The sequence below is a fragment of the Mangifera indica genome, chromosome 13, assembly GCF_011075055.1.
Source record: "Mangifera indica cultivar Alphonso chromosome 13, CATAS_Mindica_2.1, whole genome shotgun sequence".
NCBI classification, from domain to species: Eukaryota; Viridiplantae; Streptophyta; class Magnoliopsida; order Sapindales; family Anacardiaceae; genus Mangifera; species Mangifera indica.
Window position 1 is genome coordinate 10,562,847 of NC_058149.1, and position 19,287 is coordinate 10,582,133.

At 34.0% G+C, this 19,287-nt stretch overlaps 1 protein-coding gene across 2 annotated transcripts; it reads right to left on the reverse strand.

Moving 5' to 3' along the window:
• Nucleotides 1-8,912: 8,912 nt before the first annotated feature.
• Nucleotides 8,913-18,510, reverse strand: LOC123195041 (serine/threonine-protein kinase 38-like). Of its 2 annotated transcripts, none has more exons than XM_044608610.1 (13): nt 18,198-18,510; nt 16,845-17,019; nt 15,356-15,439; nt 14,367-14,608; nt 13,987-14,230; nt 13,231-13,310; nt 12,647-12,731; nt 12,262-12,393; nt 12,066-12,179; nt 11,250-11,297; nt 10,459-10,543; nt 9,619-9,669; nt 8,913-9,539 (listed from the first exon to the last, which is right to left on the reverse strand). In XM_044608610.1, the coding sequence occupies exons 1-13, from the start codon at nt 18,392-18,394 to the stop codon at nt 9,475-9,477; spliced, it is 1,602 nt and encodes a 533-aa protein (XP_044464545.1). In that variant the 5' UTR covers nt 18,395-18,510; the 3' UTR covers nt 8,913-9,474. The 2 variants fall into 2 exon arrangements, with proteins under 2 accessions (XP_044464545.1, XP_044464546.1); XM_044608611.1 differs by having other exon boundaries at nt 8,913-9,527; nt 18,198-18,508.
• Nucleotides 18,511-19,287: the final 777 nt, after the last annotated feature.

Here is a 19,287-nt window from a genome sequence, read left to right on the forward strand (position 1 = left end):
CCTCTGATGAACGCTCCCCTTCTTTGTAGTAGGATTAATTTGGTTGCTTGTTAAGTCGCCGTATACCGATGTTAAACACTAACTTCTCAAATGTTGATGTCGGTAGTGTCTTAGTGAACAAATCTGGAAGATTCTCACTGTATCTTATTTGTTTGACATCAATCTTTTTACTCTGCTGGAGCTCATGAGTGTAAAAGAACTTTGACGAGATATGTTTAGTTTTGTCTCCTTTGATGTATCCACCTCTAATTTGGGCAATCTATGCTGCATTGTCTTCATATAATATGGAAAGAGTGTCTGTTGTAGAAGGAAGACTGCATGCATTTCGGATATGATGGATGACAGACCGTAACCATATACATTTTTGGCTGGCTTCATGAAGAGCTAAAATCTCTGAATGATTTGAAGAAGTTACAACCAAAGTCTGCTTGGTAGAGTGTCATGATATAGTTGTGTCATTATAAGTAAAAATATATCTCGTCTATGAATAGGTCTTATGAGGGTCAGAAAGATAACCAACATCTGCATATCCAACCAAACTAGGATTTTTAGGAGATTTGACAGAATAGAATAATCTCAAATCTCTAGTTCCACATAGGTAATAGAGTATATGTTTGATTCCATTCTAGTGGCGACGAGTTGGTGTAGAGCTAAATCAAGCCAATAAATTAATTGCAAAGGATATATCCGATCTCGTGCATTGGGCCAAATATAATAAGGCTCCAATGACATTAAGATATGGTACTTTATAACCAAGTATCTTTTCATCTTCTTCTTTAGGACGAAATGAATCATTTTTTGAATCAAGAGACCGAACAACCATTAGGGTGCTCGAAGGATAAGTCTTATCTATATTAAAGCGTTTTAATAATTTTTCAATATACGTTGATTGATGGATAAGTATTCTATTTGAATTGTGCTCGATCTGCAAGCCGAGACAATATTTTGTTTTCCCCAAATCCTTCATTTCAAATTCTTTTTTTCAAATATTCAGCAGTTTTTTAGAGCTCTTCAGGAGTCCCAATTAAATTCATGTCATCAACATAAACTGCTACAATAGCAAATTCCGATTATGACCTTTTGATAAAGACACATGGACATATAGGGTCATTCACATAGTCTCTTTTTTCAAATATTCACTGAGGCGATTGTACCACATACGTCCAGATTGTTTTAATCCGTACAATGATCGTTGTAATTTAATTGAATACAAGCCTCTTGATTTGACCCTTTTTACTTCAGGCAATTTGTATCTTTCAGGAAGTTTCATATAAATTTCAGTGTCTAAATTTTTATACAAATAAGCAGTAACTACGTTCATTAGATGTATATTCCGTCCTTCAGAGACTATTAAACTGATTAAATATCTTAATGTGATTATATCCATCACAGGTGCATATGTTTCATCAAAGTCTATATCGGGCTTTGGGAAAAGCCTTGGGCTACAAGCCTGGGTTTATATCTAGCAATTTTATTTTTCTCATTTCTTTTTCTCACAAATACCCATTTATATCCAACGAGTTGTACGTCTTGAGGTGCTAAAACTACAGACCCAAACACTGGACGTTTTGCTAGTGAAGTTAATTTTACTTGAATTGCTTCTTCCCATTTAGGCCAATCATGTCTTTATTTGCATTCAGCCACAGTACGTGGTTCAAAATCATCATCATTCAAAATTTCAGTAGCTATTGCAAATGAGAATATATCATCAACTATAAATGTTTAACGATTCCACATTTCTTGTGTATGAACATAATTTAAAGATATTTCAATATTCTCATTTTCCTGTTCTTCAGAATTCTATACCACTTCAGGGGTTTGTGCCACTTCAGGGGTTTGTGCCACTTCAGGGGCTTGTGTCTCTTTAGGGACCATAACCTCTTCTGGAGGAATATTTGTTTGATTGTTTGCCTTTCTTTTTTGAGGAACATGTCCTTTGATCTAATAGGTCTACCACGCTTCTGGCATGAGGTAGATGGATCAGTCACGACTCGAATAAACTGTTCAGCAGTCACATTGATTCTTGCTGGTGCATTAGCAGCTAGAACATGTGATCTTGTCACTTTTGTCGTATCTACAAATGCATCAGGCATTTGGTTGTCAATAATTTGTAATCGCACTATCCTTTGCATTTCAGTTTTACTTTGGAATGTGCGAGGATCTAAATGAGACATGGTAGGTACATACCAAGTAAGTTCATGTCTAACTTCAGAAGGCATTTTCTTTTCCCCTAAAGATGGAAAAGTTGTCTCATCAAAGTGACAATCTGTAAATCGTGCAGTAAAAAGATCATCTGTTAATGTTTTCAAGTACCTAATAATAGATGGTGAATTATATCCAATATATATTCCTAAACAACATTGGGGTCTCATTTTTGTGCGTTGAGGAGACGCAATAGGGACATATACAGCATAACCAAATATTCTCAAATGAGATACATTAGGTTGGTAACCGAAGACCAATTGTAGGGGAGAATATTGATGATAAGAAGAAGGTTGCAAGCGAATTAACGCTGCAGCATGTAATATAGCGTGTCCCCATATAGAAGTAGGTAATTGACTTTTTAATAATAAAGTACGTGCAATTAACTGAAGTCGTTTGATAAGAGACTCAGCTAATCCATTTTGTGTGTGGACATGCAGGACAGGATGTTCAACCTCAATCCCCATAGACATGTAATAATCATCAAATGTTTTGAATGTAAATTCACCAGCATTATCTAGCCGTATTGACTTGATCGAATAATCTGCGAAATGTGTCTTTAATTTGATAATTTGTACTAATAGTTTAGCAAATGCAATATTTCGAATAGGCAATAAGCAAACATGAGACCATCGTGCAGATGCATCAATTAAGAGCATAAAATAACGAAATGACCCACTTGGTGGATGAATGGGTCCACATATATCCTCTTGAATCATGTGCATGAATGATGGGGATTCACCTCCAAGTTTAAAGGGGGATGGTCTTATTACTAATTTGCCTTGAGAACAGGCGGTGCATAATTGTTCATTGGACAATAAAATTTTATAATTTTGTAATGTATGTCCATGTGAATTTTCAATAATTCTACGCATTATTGTAGATCATGGGTGGCCTAAACGATCATGCCAAAACATAAATGCTTTTGGATCAACGAACTTCTGGTTCGATACTGCGTAGGTTTCAATTGCCTTTATGATTATACAATACAATCCAGATGATAAAGCAGACAATTTTTCTAGTATAAGTCTTCTTCCAGAGGTATTACTAGTTATACAAATGAATTCTGTACCATTTTCACTCATGGTTTCAAGATGATAACTATTTTTTCTTATATCTTTAAAACTCAGTAGATTTCTTCTGAATCTACTTGAATATAATGCATCATTGATGCTTAATTTGGTCTCATTGTTTAACATAATTGTGGCTCTTCCGGAGTCTTCTATCAGATTAATTGATCCTGATATAGTATTTACTTTAGCTTCGATTAATGCTAAAGTTAAGAAAAAAAATTTTTCCTTAAGAATTGTGTGCGTTGTTGCACTGTCCACCAAACACATGTCTCCCACATCAGCTTTTGAAGTCAACGTTTCAATTTTGTAGTCCATTTCTTTTCATTCAAAAATTACGTTAGTTATAATATACACAAAATATTGAAACGAAGAAAGACAAAATAATATTTATGACTTATAAAAATCTTAGGCATCCTTGTCATTATTTAAGTGACCTATATTGTTATTCTTTGAAAGAAGATTTGAAACATCAAGAATCATTAAATCGACAAGATCTAACTTATTAAAAATTTAATACTTATGGGTGTTTGATATAGATCCACCCAACGTTTGTGTATACTACAGGTACACCACCAATGACATTTATAACTACACATATTATTTTGTGGTTTACTCTGCATTACAACTACTTCTGGTAGTTGCGTTCACTTCAGGGAACGATATATAACAAGAAAATATTAAGTCAGAATTTTCTTCTCCGATATTGCTACTACAGGAGCATAAAATAAAATGTGGGGAATATTTTTCTTCCACATTTAGGAAAAGATTCTGAATATTGTAGAGTTATACTAAATATAGAGTCATTGAAAGTATTATTGAGTCTGATATTCAAATCTATCTTTCAAATTTCTCTACAAATTTAATAGATTTATCATTATATCCACAAATTTAATTCTTCAGGGATATGATGCCGAGAAATAATAGTCTTATGTTTGTCCTTCTGAGATATTTTATTTGGTCAATTTTTCAAGACCCATAAATTATAAGTGGAAACTTATGCAAAAAGCTCTTTTAATATTATCCATCTAATTTTAGGAACTTCAAGTTCAATTATTGTCATATTTACAAAACTTCTGGTTTTGTAGATGATATATATGAGTTAATCTTTAAAACTTCAGGTTCAAATATTATCTCATATTTATAAAACAGCTGATTTTGTAGGAGAAATATTGGGATTAATTTTGGAAGCTTCAGGTCCATATATTATCTCATATCTACAAAACTTCTGGTTTTATGGTTAGTATTCAAAATTTTATAATACGTATTATGATTATGTTTTGGACTTCAAGTCCATATTTTTACACTTTATGCAAACTTCAGGTTGCAAAAGTGATATCATTATTAAAAGGCCAAACGACTATTTCCCACCCAAGGTTTAGCGTTTTCTCAAAAGTCCCCCCTTTAACTATGGAAACATCAAACACCCACCCATGGCCAGTTAGATTTAACCAAACCCTAACGGTGGTAGGGGTAAAATCGTCATTTTGGCTATAATATTAAAAATAAACTAAAATAGAATTTAATTTTGCCCCCCTAAACTTTAAAAACTCAAATTTTCCCCCACCCTAAGTTTTAAAAAATCACAGTTTCACCCTAGAGTTTGGTTTTGAAATCTCCGGCGACCTCTCCGGCTCCGTTGCCGACGGCCGCTCCCTCCGAAAGCAACCTCTCCTTCCGGTGATCTCTTTCCTCCCATTTGGAGGTCCGATCGACGTCCGGAGACACCGTGGGAGACGAAGACTTCATCGGGAAGACGAAGTTCTTTGTCTTCCCAGAAGAAGACCTCTGGGAAGACGACCGTCTTCCCAGATGAGGACGACGGCGTCGGCTTCGTCTGGGAAGACGAAGAACTTCGTCTTCCCGACGAAGTCTTCGTCTCCCACGGCGTCTCCGGGCGTCGATCGGACCTCCAAATGGGAGGAAAAAGATCGCCGGAAGGAGAGGTTACTTCCGGAGGGAGCGGTCGTCGGCAACGGAGCCGGAGAGGTCACCGGAGATTTCAAAACCAAACCCTAGGGTGAAACTACCATTTTTTAAAACTTAGGCGGGGGGAAAATTTCAGTTTTTAAAGTTTAGGAGGGCAAAAGGAGATAAAATTTTCAGCCGTTAGGGTTTGGTTAAATCTAACTGGCCATGGGTGGGTGTTTGGTGTTTCCATAGTTAAAGGGGGGACTTTTGAGAAAACGCTAAACCTTGGGTGGGAAATAGTCGTTTGGCCTTATTAAAATATAGACTTTGATGAAACTTCGGACTTCTGACCCATATATATGTATTCTCCTGAATTTACAAACTTCAAATTGTAAATTATAAAATTCGGGACTTCGGGCCCATACATATGATTTTCTCACGATTTTACAAGTTTCAGGTTGTAAATCGAATATAAATAAAAATAAAGATTGAAATAAATAAATATTCAAATAAATGGAAGACAACAAAAATAAATATTTAAATAATATCAGGACTTCTGGTCTAAATTCTTGGTTTTGTAAGCTTCAGGTTACAAATAATATTTATGACTTCAGGTCACAAATTTATAATTTTGTAAATTTCGGGTTACAAATGATATTCAGGATTTTAGATCCAAATTTATGATATTCAAGACTATAGGTCCAGATTCATAATTTTATAAATTTCAGGTTACAAATAAGATTCAAAACTTCGGGTCCAGATTTATAATACTCCAGACTTCAGGTCTAGATTCATAATATTGTAAACTTCAGGTTACAAATAATATTCAGGACTTCAAGTCCAGATTTATGATATTCAGGACTTCAAGTCCAGATTTATGATATTCCAGACTTCAGGTCTAGATTCAAGAGTTTCAAGACTTTAGGTCCAGATTTACAATTTTGTAATCTTTGGGTTGCAAATATGATACAATTATAAATAAAAATTAAGCAGAAATATAACATAAATTACTGGGACATCACAACTAGGATATCCGTATTTATAATATATAAACTGTATAACGACATAATGGAAAGATATAATATATATGAGTTGATCATGCTGATAACGTGTTATAAAATTAACTTAATCAATATGACAGATGAAGAAATTAAAGAAGAATTGATGGAAAGAAATAAGAAAGTATTGAGAGAATGTTTTTATATATGAACCGGATGCAGAGAAGAGAAGAGAAAAATTGTGTTTCCATGAAGAGAGGAGGGCGTATTTATAGGCAATTTGCCGCCCCTCCAGTCAACAAAGGAAGCAAATTTTCAAGCCAATTTTCCAACTTCATTAATGCATTCACACTCCTTTGCTTTCTCTTGCGTAAGCCTTGCCAATTTCTTCTTCCATGTGCTTGCAATAATAAATACGTTCCCACTGCTTTTCTTGACTTAATCTGGTGGAAAGCCACCTGGCTTTATAACAATACCCTCTATGTTATCGTTAAAATGACGAGTCTTTTATCCACCTTATTGCATCAACATCTCCTCCTCCTGAACTTTCTCAGTCTCCTCCTCCTTGCATGCATTTTCATCCTTGAAAGTCAAAATATCATCCTAATGGCATTCAATGTGGACTGTAACTTAACATATTATTCTTCATTTCACTCTCAAGTGTTAGTATCAAATCAAGGAGAATCGTACAACAATTGCCATGGCCTTCGTTATTCCATCATCCAACAAGAAGAACATGATGAATGAAATAGAGGGATCGTCCGCACAACTATCCTGCTCTGTGTATGAAACAAACAAAAAGAAGAGTAAAAAGTAGTGGGAGGACCTGACCTTCAAGGTGAATGTATTACATCTGATAGTATAATTGAAAATCGATACATCAATCACCATGGCCATCGTTATTTTCTTGGACCAATGTTGCGATTTTCCCGGTGTCTTTCGTCAAAATTTCCTCTTCTTTCACAAGTTAATCATTTTTGTAAATCATAACAGTAATTATATCTATATATTTAGTTTTGTCCATCAACTTTTTCTTTTTCTTTGCGGGGAATGACAGGTTATTGTTACAACAGATGGTTTAAAGTCAACCATTTCGTCAATGTAATAGTATTAAATTGTCAAATTGTATGATGTTCGTATTAATAAAATAACATTATTTTTTTGCTATCCTACTTTATGTAATTAGATAAATGTTTATAAGATGATACAATCATAATGAAAAAATTAGTGTATGAATCATACGTTCACACATTATCACATATTAGGCTTTAGACAATGCTTAATTTGGTTACGTACATATGGTAATCATTCTAAAAGTATACTTAGTTTCGATATTATTCTGACTTAAGAGACGTATAATATAGTTAAAATCGTTATAATGTTGAATGACCTTATGAGAGGTAACAACAGATTCACATGTCAATGATTGTTTATTGACAACTTAGAGGGCGTTTGATTTGAGTAATGTTTTTTTATTAAAATAGAAAGATTACATTGAAAATAGATTACTTAAAAGATTACTATGTATAAATGATTACTATGTTTGATAACATTTGGTAGGTATAAATAATTCAATAAAACTATGTGTACCCACTTTAGGTACACAAATGTATACACATTTATATTTGTCATCATATGATTGGATGATTTTGAATTAAGAATAAAACAATAACCAATCATATGATGACACATATGAGTGTTTATATATTTGTGTATCCAAAGTGGGTACACATAGTATTGCTCTAAATAATTATTGTGTTTGGTTAAATGTAATAAAAGATTACAAATAAATTATTTTACTTAAATGCCCTTGAATATAATTATTTTTAAATATTTTTTATATTATTTATCATATTAATTAAAAATAAATTTATTTTTATCTCAAAAAATTAATAAATAATAATATAATTATAATAAAATCAAAATTATTTTGGTAATATTTAAATACTTAAGGTGAAGGTAGTAATCAGATTATCACTTATATTACCTGTCACATCACCATTGATAATAGAATATTACTGTAATATTTTATTACTGACAAACCAAACAAAAAAATAAAAGATAGATTACCAAAATAATCTTAAAAAACTGGAACCGAATGCCCCCTTAATGTAATATATGAACACATACTGAGTAGACATGTTTACTAAATTGCCCTACCAATAGGATATCATATAGATCGTTACCCTAATATCTATAAAACACATCTTCTAATAAATGATAGTATATGTAATCTTTCAATTTAAGGGCAGAATAAATATAGTTTGACGCTCGCATAACGTAATTCTTGAGAAAAGATTGTTAGAATAGTAGTGATTGGTCATATTAAGAAATGTATGAAAGATTTATAACTTTTAGATATAAGAATAAATATCTCTATTAAGCATATTGACATATGTCAATAACTACGTAAATCTATAATTACGGTATAACTAAGTTGTTGTTCAGTCTAATCATATCCAATCACAACTACATAAATCAACTAACATAAATTAAAAGTAATTTAAGATAGACACTAATTTTGCATCTTAACCGCAAAGAGATATTGGTTAATAAAATAATCAAATTGTACAATTTCAAATTATTGATGGCTCATGTCTCTCACTAGCACTTCATCATTTTGGATAATCATAATATATTGTTAGAAGTTATTATTACTGTGTATATGAATAACCGATGAATAATAGATACATCATTAATATATTCACCGCCAATATGTCGGAGAGCGGGGTAGAAGACAAAATCTAAAGGCATCCGGTTATATAGAGTGAATCACATTTGAAATTTGACATAATAGTTTTAAACTCAAAAACAGATACGTGTAATACGAAGGTCATAAGTCCCAAGTTTGCGCTACTCACCAATGCCCCGTACTTGTTAATCGATCTCCAGTTTGGTTTTTGTAAACCAGTTTCAAAGCACGGAATTTCACTAGTGGACAACAAAGCAGGTATAAGCGATGGCATATTACTCTGTGAGCTAGCGCTGGCAATCAGGACCTCAATACTATCTCAACTCAAAGAACACATTACTTTAAATTACAATACTACTGCCACCAAATAACCATCAAAGAGCTTCCCAGAACCAGAATTCTTCAGTATGACTGTACAATTAAAGTTCCATAAAATAGGCGGCAGCAAACTACATTAACAAGGCAGACTAGGGCAAAACCTGACTGAAAAATAAGCAGGTCAAACCCAAAGGGCTTCTTCATTCTTTTGTGAGAAGCTTTACATCTGAGGATTCAGCCACTTTACCGTCCAATGGCATCCCCTGATGTTGCAGGCACCTCTCTATCTGTGTTTTTCAGTTGAAAGTTTAGACAAGTACTCCTCTGCAGAATCGCCTAGCAAAGAAACTATCAATTAGATTAACTGACTGAAAATCATACACACAAGATGCATTTAAAAATAGTGTTAAAGAAAGGTATCTATTACTGTTGAAAGAATCGGTGGAAAGTCGATTTGGTGATGCGCTCCCCCTCCTTTCTGCAATAGTTGTATAAATTAATAAGAAAAAATAACTTTGCAGGTCATCATAGAAGATGTATATTGAAGAATTCATAAAACTGCAACTTAAATATAGATTGAAATCATGGATTCTCTTCAAATCACACACAATTGTTTGAAGGCTTCTGAAGAGAATAGAATCTGAGGAAGTAATAACAAACGATTTCTTTTTGTTCAGCGAAAAGAATACTCCGCATGATGCTGACATTAATGGGCAGTGATGTGCACAAAGATGTTTAGATGGTTTTCAAGATCTTCAAGAGCATATGAGCCCATAAATGCACACTATCAAGAGCATATGAGCCCATAAAAGCACACTATCACTTGCTTGTGATGAAAAACCTCTATGTCTTGGCCAGCAGCCAACTATGTTTCAAAATGAATGTCAAGGTATCCCAGGACTACTGTCTGTCACAATAAGCAAAAGCTCCTAAAAGTAACATGGAAAATTGTTTCCTAACATTTAACTAATACCCATGGTTATATTCGCAAGGTGCTGCTCTGTACCAAAAAACCATGACCCATCATTAGAATCAGAAAACCCAAGTAGTGAATCAAATTAAATGTACAAAGAAAAAAGGATCCACAAAAGTTAATTCCATGTTAACATTGATACTTAATTTCACATGCAAGAATATGCAATTACTAAAAGAAGTCAAAATACAGTATAATAAGAATATTTGGATGACCACATGTTAAATCAAGAAATCAACATATAGAAAAAGAAACAAGTATAGTGAAATTTGTATTTGAGTAGTATTCTCATACCCAGAGGATGGCGTAACCCTTTAACAGCCTCAAAATTCTTGTATGTATAGCCAACAAAACTAAGATCTTCGGGAGTTAACAGCATCTGCAGACAAACATATAGCACAGTTTGGTAAGCCACTAAAAATATAGTAACATTTTCAGGTCAGGATAAAATACACATCCACAAAAGAGCTGTGTAAGCACGGTTTCCTCGTGATACATAAAAGAACCCTTATATCCCTTTTTAATGCCTATCCCATGTTCACACAACTGGGTTATAAAGATGCTTATTTGAAAAACAGATAATATGTCTCAATCTCTATTTAGTTGATAAGGTCGTAGATATCAAGCTATGGCACTACTTCTTAGCCAAGATCATTTAGAATCAAATCTTAGAAAATACTGATGAAGTTGACACCAACTTAAGGTTCTATTAGAACAAAATTCCATATATTTATATCACTTTAGTAGACATTGTAATATAGTTCCGTTCAACTCAAACAAAATCTTATTGTCAATAAATTGTGAACAGAATAGCATACATCAATTAATGGGCTAGGTCCATGGTCATCATTTAACATGTCAGTGGTGTATCTTGCATTTGACTCCAAAGAGAAACTTTGTTAAAAGCCTACTGATTGGACATTATTTGCCAAAAAGCACTTTGACTTTGAGTGTTACGCTCCAATTAGAGTTAGTTTTCTTAAAAAAATTCTTCAACTTCGATGAAATACGATCACACAACAGACTGAGTTATTTAAATTTAATCCAACTGGTTTTGCTAATGCATCAGCACACAAGTTATGTACCTTCCTCAGAGGCCCTGATCCTGTTCTTTTCGGAGATGGGGCATCCACCTAAAGCAAAATAAGAATTATGTACAAATATCTTACTAGAATGACAACATATCAAAATGAGAAAGAATCTCAAGAAATCCATATATATGAAAAGATGAATAAAATAAAGACTCCAGAGTTTGTAAGCAACATAAATGCACAGAAGTAGGTGATGACAAATATGAAAACATTCATATTTCAACTATTTTAAGACTGTGATCCTCTTAAAAGAATACAAAATCCTAGAATAAAAAAATTAACACATGCTCAATTCGGAAGAGAGAAATCAAGCCTACACATTTTCATGCAACTTCATGTGTCACCACCAAAAAAACACCTATCATTAATGATAATTGCACACTACATTTAGAAGGAGAAAGAAAAGCTCTCAGCACTACCTCTGTTTTTTGTTCTTTAATTTTCTTATTTTGCATTAGTATTCTGTCAAACATGATAAGTGAAACCACATCTCCCATTCTAAATCAAGGGTAACAGAACTTATCACCAGACAAGGCAACTTAATAATGGTTCAAAAGTATTTTGGTCTGTACCAAATGCCAATTTATTTCTTAATGGTCCAGACTACATCATGTAGGACAGCCTTTATGAAAGCTATAAACCATCATGCCTGATGATGATTGACTTGCGAAATGTTTATGATGTAGCAGCCTAAATTTATCAGCAAGGCTAGCCCCAGCCTAATTTAAACTAGATATAGTTATGTAGGCTAGTCAAAAGCAGACGCAATTAATGACCAATTCCAAAGTGAGATAGGCCTGAATGCATTACCTCATCAAATTTCATGAAATTTTGAGTATCAAGTTCTCCATTGACCTCTGGTTTAAATGCCGCATCCATTTCATAGAGTTTATCCCATAAAATATCTTTGAACCAAGGATGAGCCTGATCATATTTGGTGTTAAAAGACTAAAGAGCAATAGCAAAATTCTAAAGTAATGATGATTGTAGTGTATAAGAAAAGTACTTTAATTTGGCTTGCCCCTAGAGTACCAAGCCTATGCTCAGCATCACAAAGCAACCTAGTGATTAAATCCTTTGCTTCAGGGGTTAACCTTGCATCCTCAGGAAATTTCAAGTGATTTTTCCAATGCACAATCTGCAATACATGAGGTAAATGAAATAAACTCAAAATTAGATCAAATGTGTCATTAAAAGTGGTCTGTTCATTAACAGAGAAAACAGGTAGAGCAACCATGAAAAGCACATCAGAAGTGAGCAATATGACATATAACACAGACACTAGATTCAACAAAGATATTTTGATATGGTTCATACTTACTAAAATTGGATAAAACAGAAAAGCTAATCAGTTATCAGATAATCAGCTCAAGAGAATTAATCAAGCAAACCTTTCTGCATGTCGTTACTGGATCATCAGAATAAAAGGGTGGATAGCCAACAAGCATCTCATACATTATAGCACCAAGTGACCACCTGCAAGCACAAAAATAGATAGATTCATGATAGAGGAAATATAAGCCCATTTGAGTTAGGGGGAAATGAGTTCCTCTGAGATATACACCATCCTTTCCTTTTTGGAAAGTTAAAATTATGTTTGAATAATTACAAATCTCTTGTTGGCAATCATTTTAACAAAATAGAAGATTTATGCAAAAGATGGTCAGAAGTGTCATTACTAACCACCAAAGTAGAAGCAACAAAAAGACTATCCTTGTGAAAAATAAACAACAATCCAATTAAAGATCAAAATAATATATCAGCCATAACGAACATATATATGCATCTACACATATATGAACACTTAACATCTAATATCACTTCAATACATTAACACAAAGGTTTGGATTCATTTAGAAGCACTAGAAGAAACATAACAGTCACAAGAAATGTACAGAAATGGATGGCATAAACCCTTCAACATTATATTTGATTTATCAATTAAAAGAAAGCCTAATTCATCTTATTAGCTGACCAGTCACACTCCATTCCATATCCTTTCTTCAGCAACACTTCCGGAGCAATATAATCAGGTGTGCCAACTGTGGAATATGCCTGTTAATTGAATAATTAGAAATAGAAACTTAAGCAAAAAACTTTCTAAATATAAGTAATCAGAATCAACAATAATGAATAGATTAGTCATGAATTAACACAATTAAGATTGCTGTACTTCTTTTGCAGAAAGTAAAAATTTAGTCAATGTGCAGAGATACACTGCCCAATTATACAGAACCACAAGGGAGAAATGCTGATAAATGAAAAAGGAAAAAGATAATGAAGGCAACTAATCCAAAATTTTAGAGCATTTAAGATACACACACAGAGAAAGCAAATCAGTGTATATGAGTAACAGGAACAGAAGAGATAGATCTGTTATTAACCACTTCAACCATGGCGATGATTACAGCAAGCATTCTGTGATAACCAACTAATCCTATAATTTCTGAGAATTGAAACATAATCTCCAAAAATCACTTTGTGTTTCCATGCCCCAACAAAGAAATGACCCTTCTTTGGTAAACATACTCCTCCACAAATACCAAATGTAGCCACATAATTAAATTTCTATCCGTTATAATATTACTATCTAGAATTTATTTATATAATCCTTGAAAAGACAAATAGCAAACATGTCTTTCCTTCACATAAGTAAGCTGCAATCAGAATGGAAGAAAGATGTGCTGTAAAGCCATATCTGTTCTTAAGAAAAAGAGGATTTAGTGCACACCAATTTCCTCCGATTTATCTGCCAATGTTGTAATTGTTCATGGGGGCTTTTCCAGCGTCTACCAACACCAGATTTTGGAAAGTGGCCATCAATGTCCATTGATTCATTCAAATTCTCATCATCCAGAGCTTCATTTTCATTAATAGAAGACAAATTTGTGCAGTCAAGAGGCTTGCAAAGACCAAAGTCGGAGAGCTTCATATGACCACTTTTGTCCAGAAGAAGGTTGTCAGGCTTTATATCCCTGAAAAATATTACCAGACACTGGTTGTGAATATAAACCAACAAGATGTAGACCAAGTCATAAATACATTGCACTTCAAGAACTCAGTACCTAAATATGTTCTTTGACAAACATCTCACTACAGGAAAATACAGACCTGTGAATGTAGTTGTGCTTATGAATAGATTCTATGGCCAGCACACTTTGAGCAATGTAAAATCTTGCTACAGATTCAGTCAAGGTCTCCTCTCTCATCAGCAAAGTCATCATGTCACCACCAGGCAGATATTCCATAATTAGATACAGGTACTCAGCATCTTGAAAGGAATAAAAGAGTTTGACAATGTAGTGATTGCCAACTTCAGCAAGCAAATTCCTTTCAGCTCTAACATGTTCAACCTGTGGTGCACACATGACTGCATGTGAAGAAGTTCAATAAAGTATAACGGGACATGGTAAATTAGTGAAAAACCATCTAGAGATTGAATGATGTCCCTTAGCAGCATGAACACTCAAGAATATTGAAAACAGTAGTAAAAAAATAAGTTGCCTAGAAGTTACAAAATTAAAGATGCATTAATACTGCTTCACAAGATAGGGGCTTATTATCAGTTTGCAAACGACAATGATTGTATGCATCTGACTTACAGTTGAAAAGGTGTATATTTTTACCAAAAAAAAAAAAAAATGAAGTGTCCAAAAGAACAGCTAACACTTTCATGGTTCTTATAAAAAAGGAAGATAGTTAAAGGCATACTAAATACAATTTAAAAAAGAGTGTCCAGAAGAACAGCTAACACTTCATGGTTCTTATATGATGGGAAGATGGGAAGTGTCCTCAATGTTGTTAATATTGTACATCATGTTGCACAAAACACTGGAGACCAAAGTCAAAACTTAATGTTGAAAAGTTACCTAAAGACAAATCAAGAAAATATACATGTGGAGGAAACACAGAGCATGTTGCAATCTTTTTCTTTATATTATTAACACAGAGGAATGTGCCATAGATATTTAAAAAAAAAATACATAATTGATTCCAAGCAACATAGCATGCCTTATATAAAATAATAATAATTTTGGTACAGAAAATAAGTTTTTGAGCACCTCTTAGAACAAAAATAACATAATAATTTCATATCTCACCTGTCCCCTGCTAAGCATTTCTGACTTCCTCAACTTTTTCATGGCATAAATATTGCCTGATTTCTTCTCCTGACACAATCTAACCTGTAAATGAAAATATCTAAGCTTCCTAAACAAAGATTAAACAACAAGCATACTCCAAAACAATTAACAAAACCGAGGCAACTTGGGGTATAAGATGAAGATGGTAATCAACCAATAACATCAGTCACCTCAAAGAAGGTGGTAGTTAGATCTAATGGTAATTCATTTGGTGTCACATAAATGATCTGGGATCAAATCAGACCCCGTTATGTAAAGGCATACAGCTTCATAGCAATTAATGGCAAAGAGTTTCGAGATCTAAAAACTACACAGAAGTTAGATTTCTGATTCCTAAATTAAAACTCAGTTACAGGGAACTTTTCAGAATCTTAAAATAGTAACAATGCACTTCTCAATCATAAGGTGGGACTCAAGAGTCCAAATTAACTATAGTTTGGAACCTGTTATACAAGCAGATTCTACCAACAACCTGATGTATGCCACCAAGCCACTCACTCAACCTACAAGCTTACATCCACTTACAGCACTACCATGACATTACCACCTACTAATTCATGATGGACAATGGAACCATGTCACCATGAAACTTCACCACTATCACCACTGCAATCAGATCATAGATGAGTCCTCAAATAATCACTATGCGAACACCTGTTGTACAAACTTCCAAAATCAGCTCATCTATGATTGCCCAACCATCTGCTACTGCATTCAACAATCAATCACCACCATCATACTTCATTACCAGCAACATATATTGTAAATATACCACCAATGTTCACCTTATAAAGCCAGTGGCATAATTGTTGTCCACCATTTTTACCGCCAATAGTTTTCCTCAGCCGCTAATGCTAATAACATAGAACTAGATAATTTGTGGCCCATCCCCATCATATATTTTCATTAAAAGTGGTGCATACACCATTTTGAGAAACACTTTTGGCTTCGGGAAAAATCAGATTCAGTTGAGCAAATGCAGTGAAACACATATCACTAAATAAAAAGCCCAAGGAATAAAACGGCAAGTATTAGTGCAATATACTAGAATATCTCCATTCTCACAAGAAACAAAGAGAGTGATAAAAAATATGGACCGAGCAATCAGAGTACACACTCTAAAAATAATTAGTGCACCAACCTTTCTCATGCAATGATTACCTCAATCTGACCCCGAGTTGGCATATTTTTTTTGCCTTTTTTTTTCCCGTAATATTAATATATATATATATGATCTTGAGCTCAAATTGATTCACGATAATTAAAATCTAATTAAAAAATAGTTAGAATTTTTTTTTGCTTTATACAGGCATCATACTGCAAATTTTATTAGAACTGATTTCCAAATATTAACAGAGTTCAGCCCAAAAACCTTTATCAACCAAGTGTTAAGGACAATTGTCAAAAAAATATCTCTTCACATTTATATAAATTTCATGCATCTAACCTCTCCAAATGCACCTCTTCCAACAATGGTGAGAAGGTCAAAATCATCAACAGATATCTTATGCCTTTTAAGGCGCATATATTCTGTCTCTTTGCGTTCCAAATCCTTCAGCAGATTGATTTGTTCCTCTTCTGAAACATCTGAACATGCCAACATCTTTTCCAGGTCTGAGCGCCTGCCATTAGTAAAATTATACCAGGAATACTACCACTATTAAATACAGAAAACTCCAGTGTTATAAAAAAAACTGATCAGGGAAATCATATCTCATGATAAACATCGTTACAAGAAATGCAGGAGAATTTGAAAATTTTAAGCCTGGAAGGCCAACTTTGATCCACTACAATGCATGTGTTTTGAGTCTGTGTGAATGGACGAAACAAGAAACCAGAATGGAAATCAAATGAAGTACCAAACATATAAGTTAGACACACAAATGATTGCAGAAAAACTGCACATACCATCTAATAGTCAAATTAAGTACAAATAGATGGAGGCAGCAAAGGGCTCAACATATTTCTTCCACTTGGTTAGCTTGCCAGAAACAAACCATTTCTACTTTTTATTTTAAGGCCCATAGCCTCATGTTAAATTGCCCACTAGGTCCAAAACTTTAACATTTTGAACTGTCATGAAAAAGGCAAAACCTATCCTTTTTCTTGGTTTAAATTGGCCTAGTCACACTCTAAACCAAAAAAGCACAGATGATACTCGACCTCTCTATCTTGTCCTTTCCCTCTCTCCACAGCTCTTTACCACTGTGTTCTTTATTTGCCAAAATTACTACATCATTCACAATTCTGTTATCGACGATAAGGAACTATTAGCAAATTACTTAGTTTTTTTCAACAGCACTGCAAATGTCCACAAGCAAACAAGCATTAGTATTCAAATTTTCAAGGAATATAACACTACGAGATATCACATTCCTAAAAGGCCACAACTAGATTTTCCCACCAAAAATTCCAAAGACACTCCCAACAGATACAACTTTAACAACAGATTCCTCTCCACATTATCTTTCCCAATCAAATGTGCATTAAAATAACATAATAATTCACGACACAGTACCTCATAACATATCAAAATAACATTAATTTTCAATTATTCTGATAATTCCATTTTCCCTTCATTAGCCCATACCGTTTAGACAATGTAATGACAATGCTTAAATCAAACAACGACATAAAAGAATTACGATTAACAGAACATGCAATGATGAATGATTAATCGTCAGCGATAACATATATATAGAAATGTCAAAATTAGTGGAATTCAATACGCATGCAGGCAAGAGAAACGAAAATCCAATTGAGAAATTTCATAATGCAATACGTCTTTTAGGAAAGAAACCTTTCTCTGCGTTCTTGAAGGTGCTTCTTATGAGCCTTGTAGTGGTTCTCAATATACTTTTTGGCCGCAGCCACCCTCTCCATGGTCAAGCTGGACCCCACCTGTCCTTCCTCTTCTGCTCCCGCCATCTGCCCCAGCGCCTCAACCTCAGCTTCCTCTTCCTTCTCCTTCTCTAGTTCGTTGTTTTCATTTTCCATGCCTTTCTTTCTCTTCTTCTCTGTCTATCTCGCTTCTTTAATTCGTGAATTTTAGTGATTGTGACAACGAAGCAGGGGGCGTCAGCCTCAGAGTCTCAGGTAATTTTTTTCTAGTTTTGTCTTTTTTCTTTACCAGGAAAAAATTAAAAAAGAAAAGAAAGCTCTGAATTCAACATCCTATTTGTCAAAGACACGTGGATGAAATAGATTGGTTGGGTCCTACCAGCTGTTGGCCTTCAACAGTTTGGAGCTGGACCCTGGAAAGTGTCCATGTGAGGGGGCAGAGCGTAACAAACCAGATCAACGTGGACCCCGATTGATTGTCATTTAGTAATCAACGGTCTTAAATCATCGATGCTTTCCATCGTGAACGCTTGTGTGTTGTACTTACATGGAAGATTCAGTGTGAGTTTAACGTCATTAGTGACATAAAACCAAGGTAAATTTAAGATAATACAAATTGAAATTGGCCTTCTTTCATATTCATACATATCTTGAGTCCCCCTGACCCAACCAGCTTTGGGGAACAAATTATATTAAAGCCCAAAGGACTTATTTCCACCCAAAGATTCCTCCTTTCTCACCATATATATATATCAATAAAGTTAACTAAATTCTAATCACTTAAAATTTTTTCTCTTTTTTCTCTTTCAAACTCTAAAAACTAATAATTTTCCCGTATTATCAAATTTTAAAAAATAACATTTCCACTCCTAAGATTTATTTTTCCATCTTTGGCATCATCACCGATAACCTCTTCCTCTTGACGCTTCTTCTCCCTTCAATAGTCTCTTTTTCCCCATTTCTTCCTTCCACTGGTCGTCGAAACACCAAATCAAAAGATGGGAAGATGAAGCCAGACAATGATTCAACTTTTCATCTTCAATTCAACG

Excerpts from the sequence above, each read along its gene's own strand:
- LOC123195041 (XM_044608610.1), bottom strand. The coding sequence starts at position 18,394 with ATGGAAAATGAAAACAACGAACTAGAGAAGGAGAAGGAAGAGGAAGCT. Across the intron at positions 11,298-12,065 it reads ATTTCATGAAATTTGATGAG|GTGGATGCCCCATCTCCGAA; the intron begins GTAATGCATTCA and ends ATTTTGCTTTAG. Across the intron at positions 9,540-9,618 it reads TTCCACCGATTCTTTCAACA|TTTCTTTGCTAGGCGATTCT; the intron begins GTAATAGATACC and ends TCTAATTGATAG.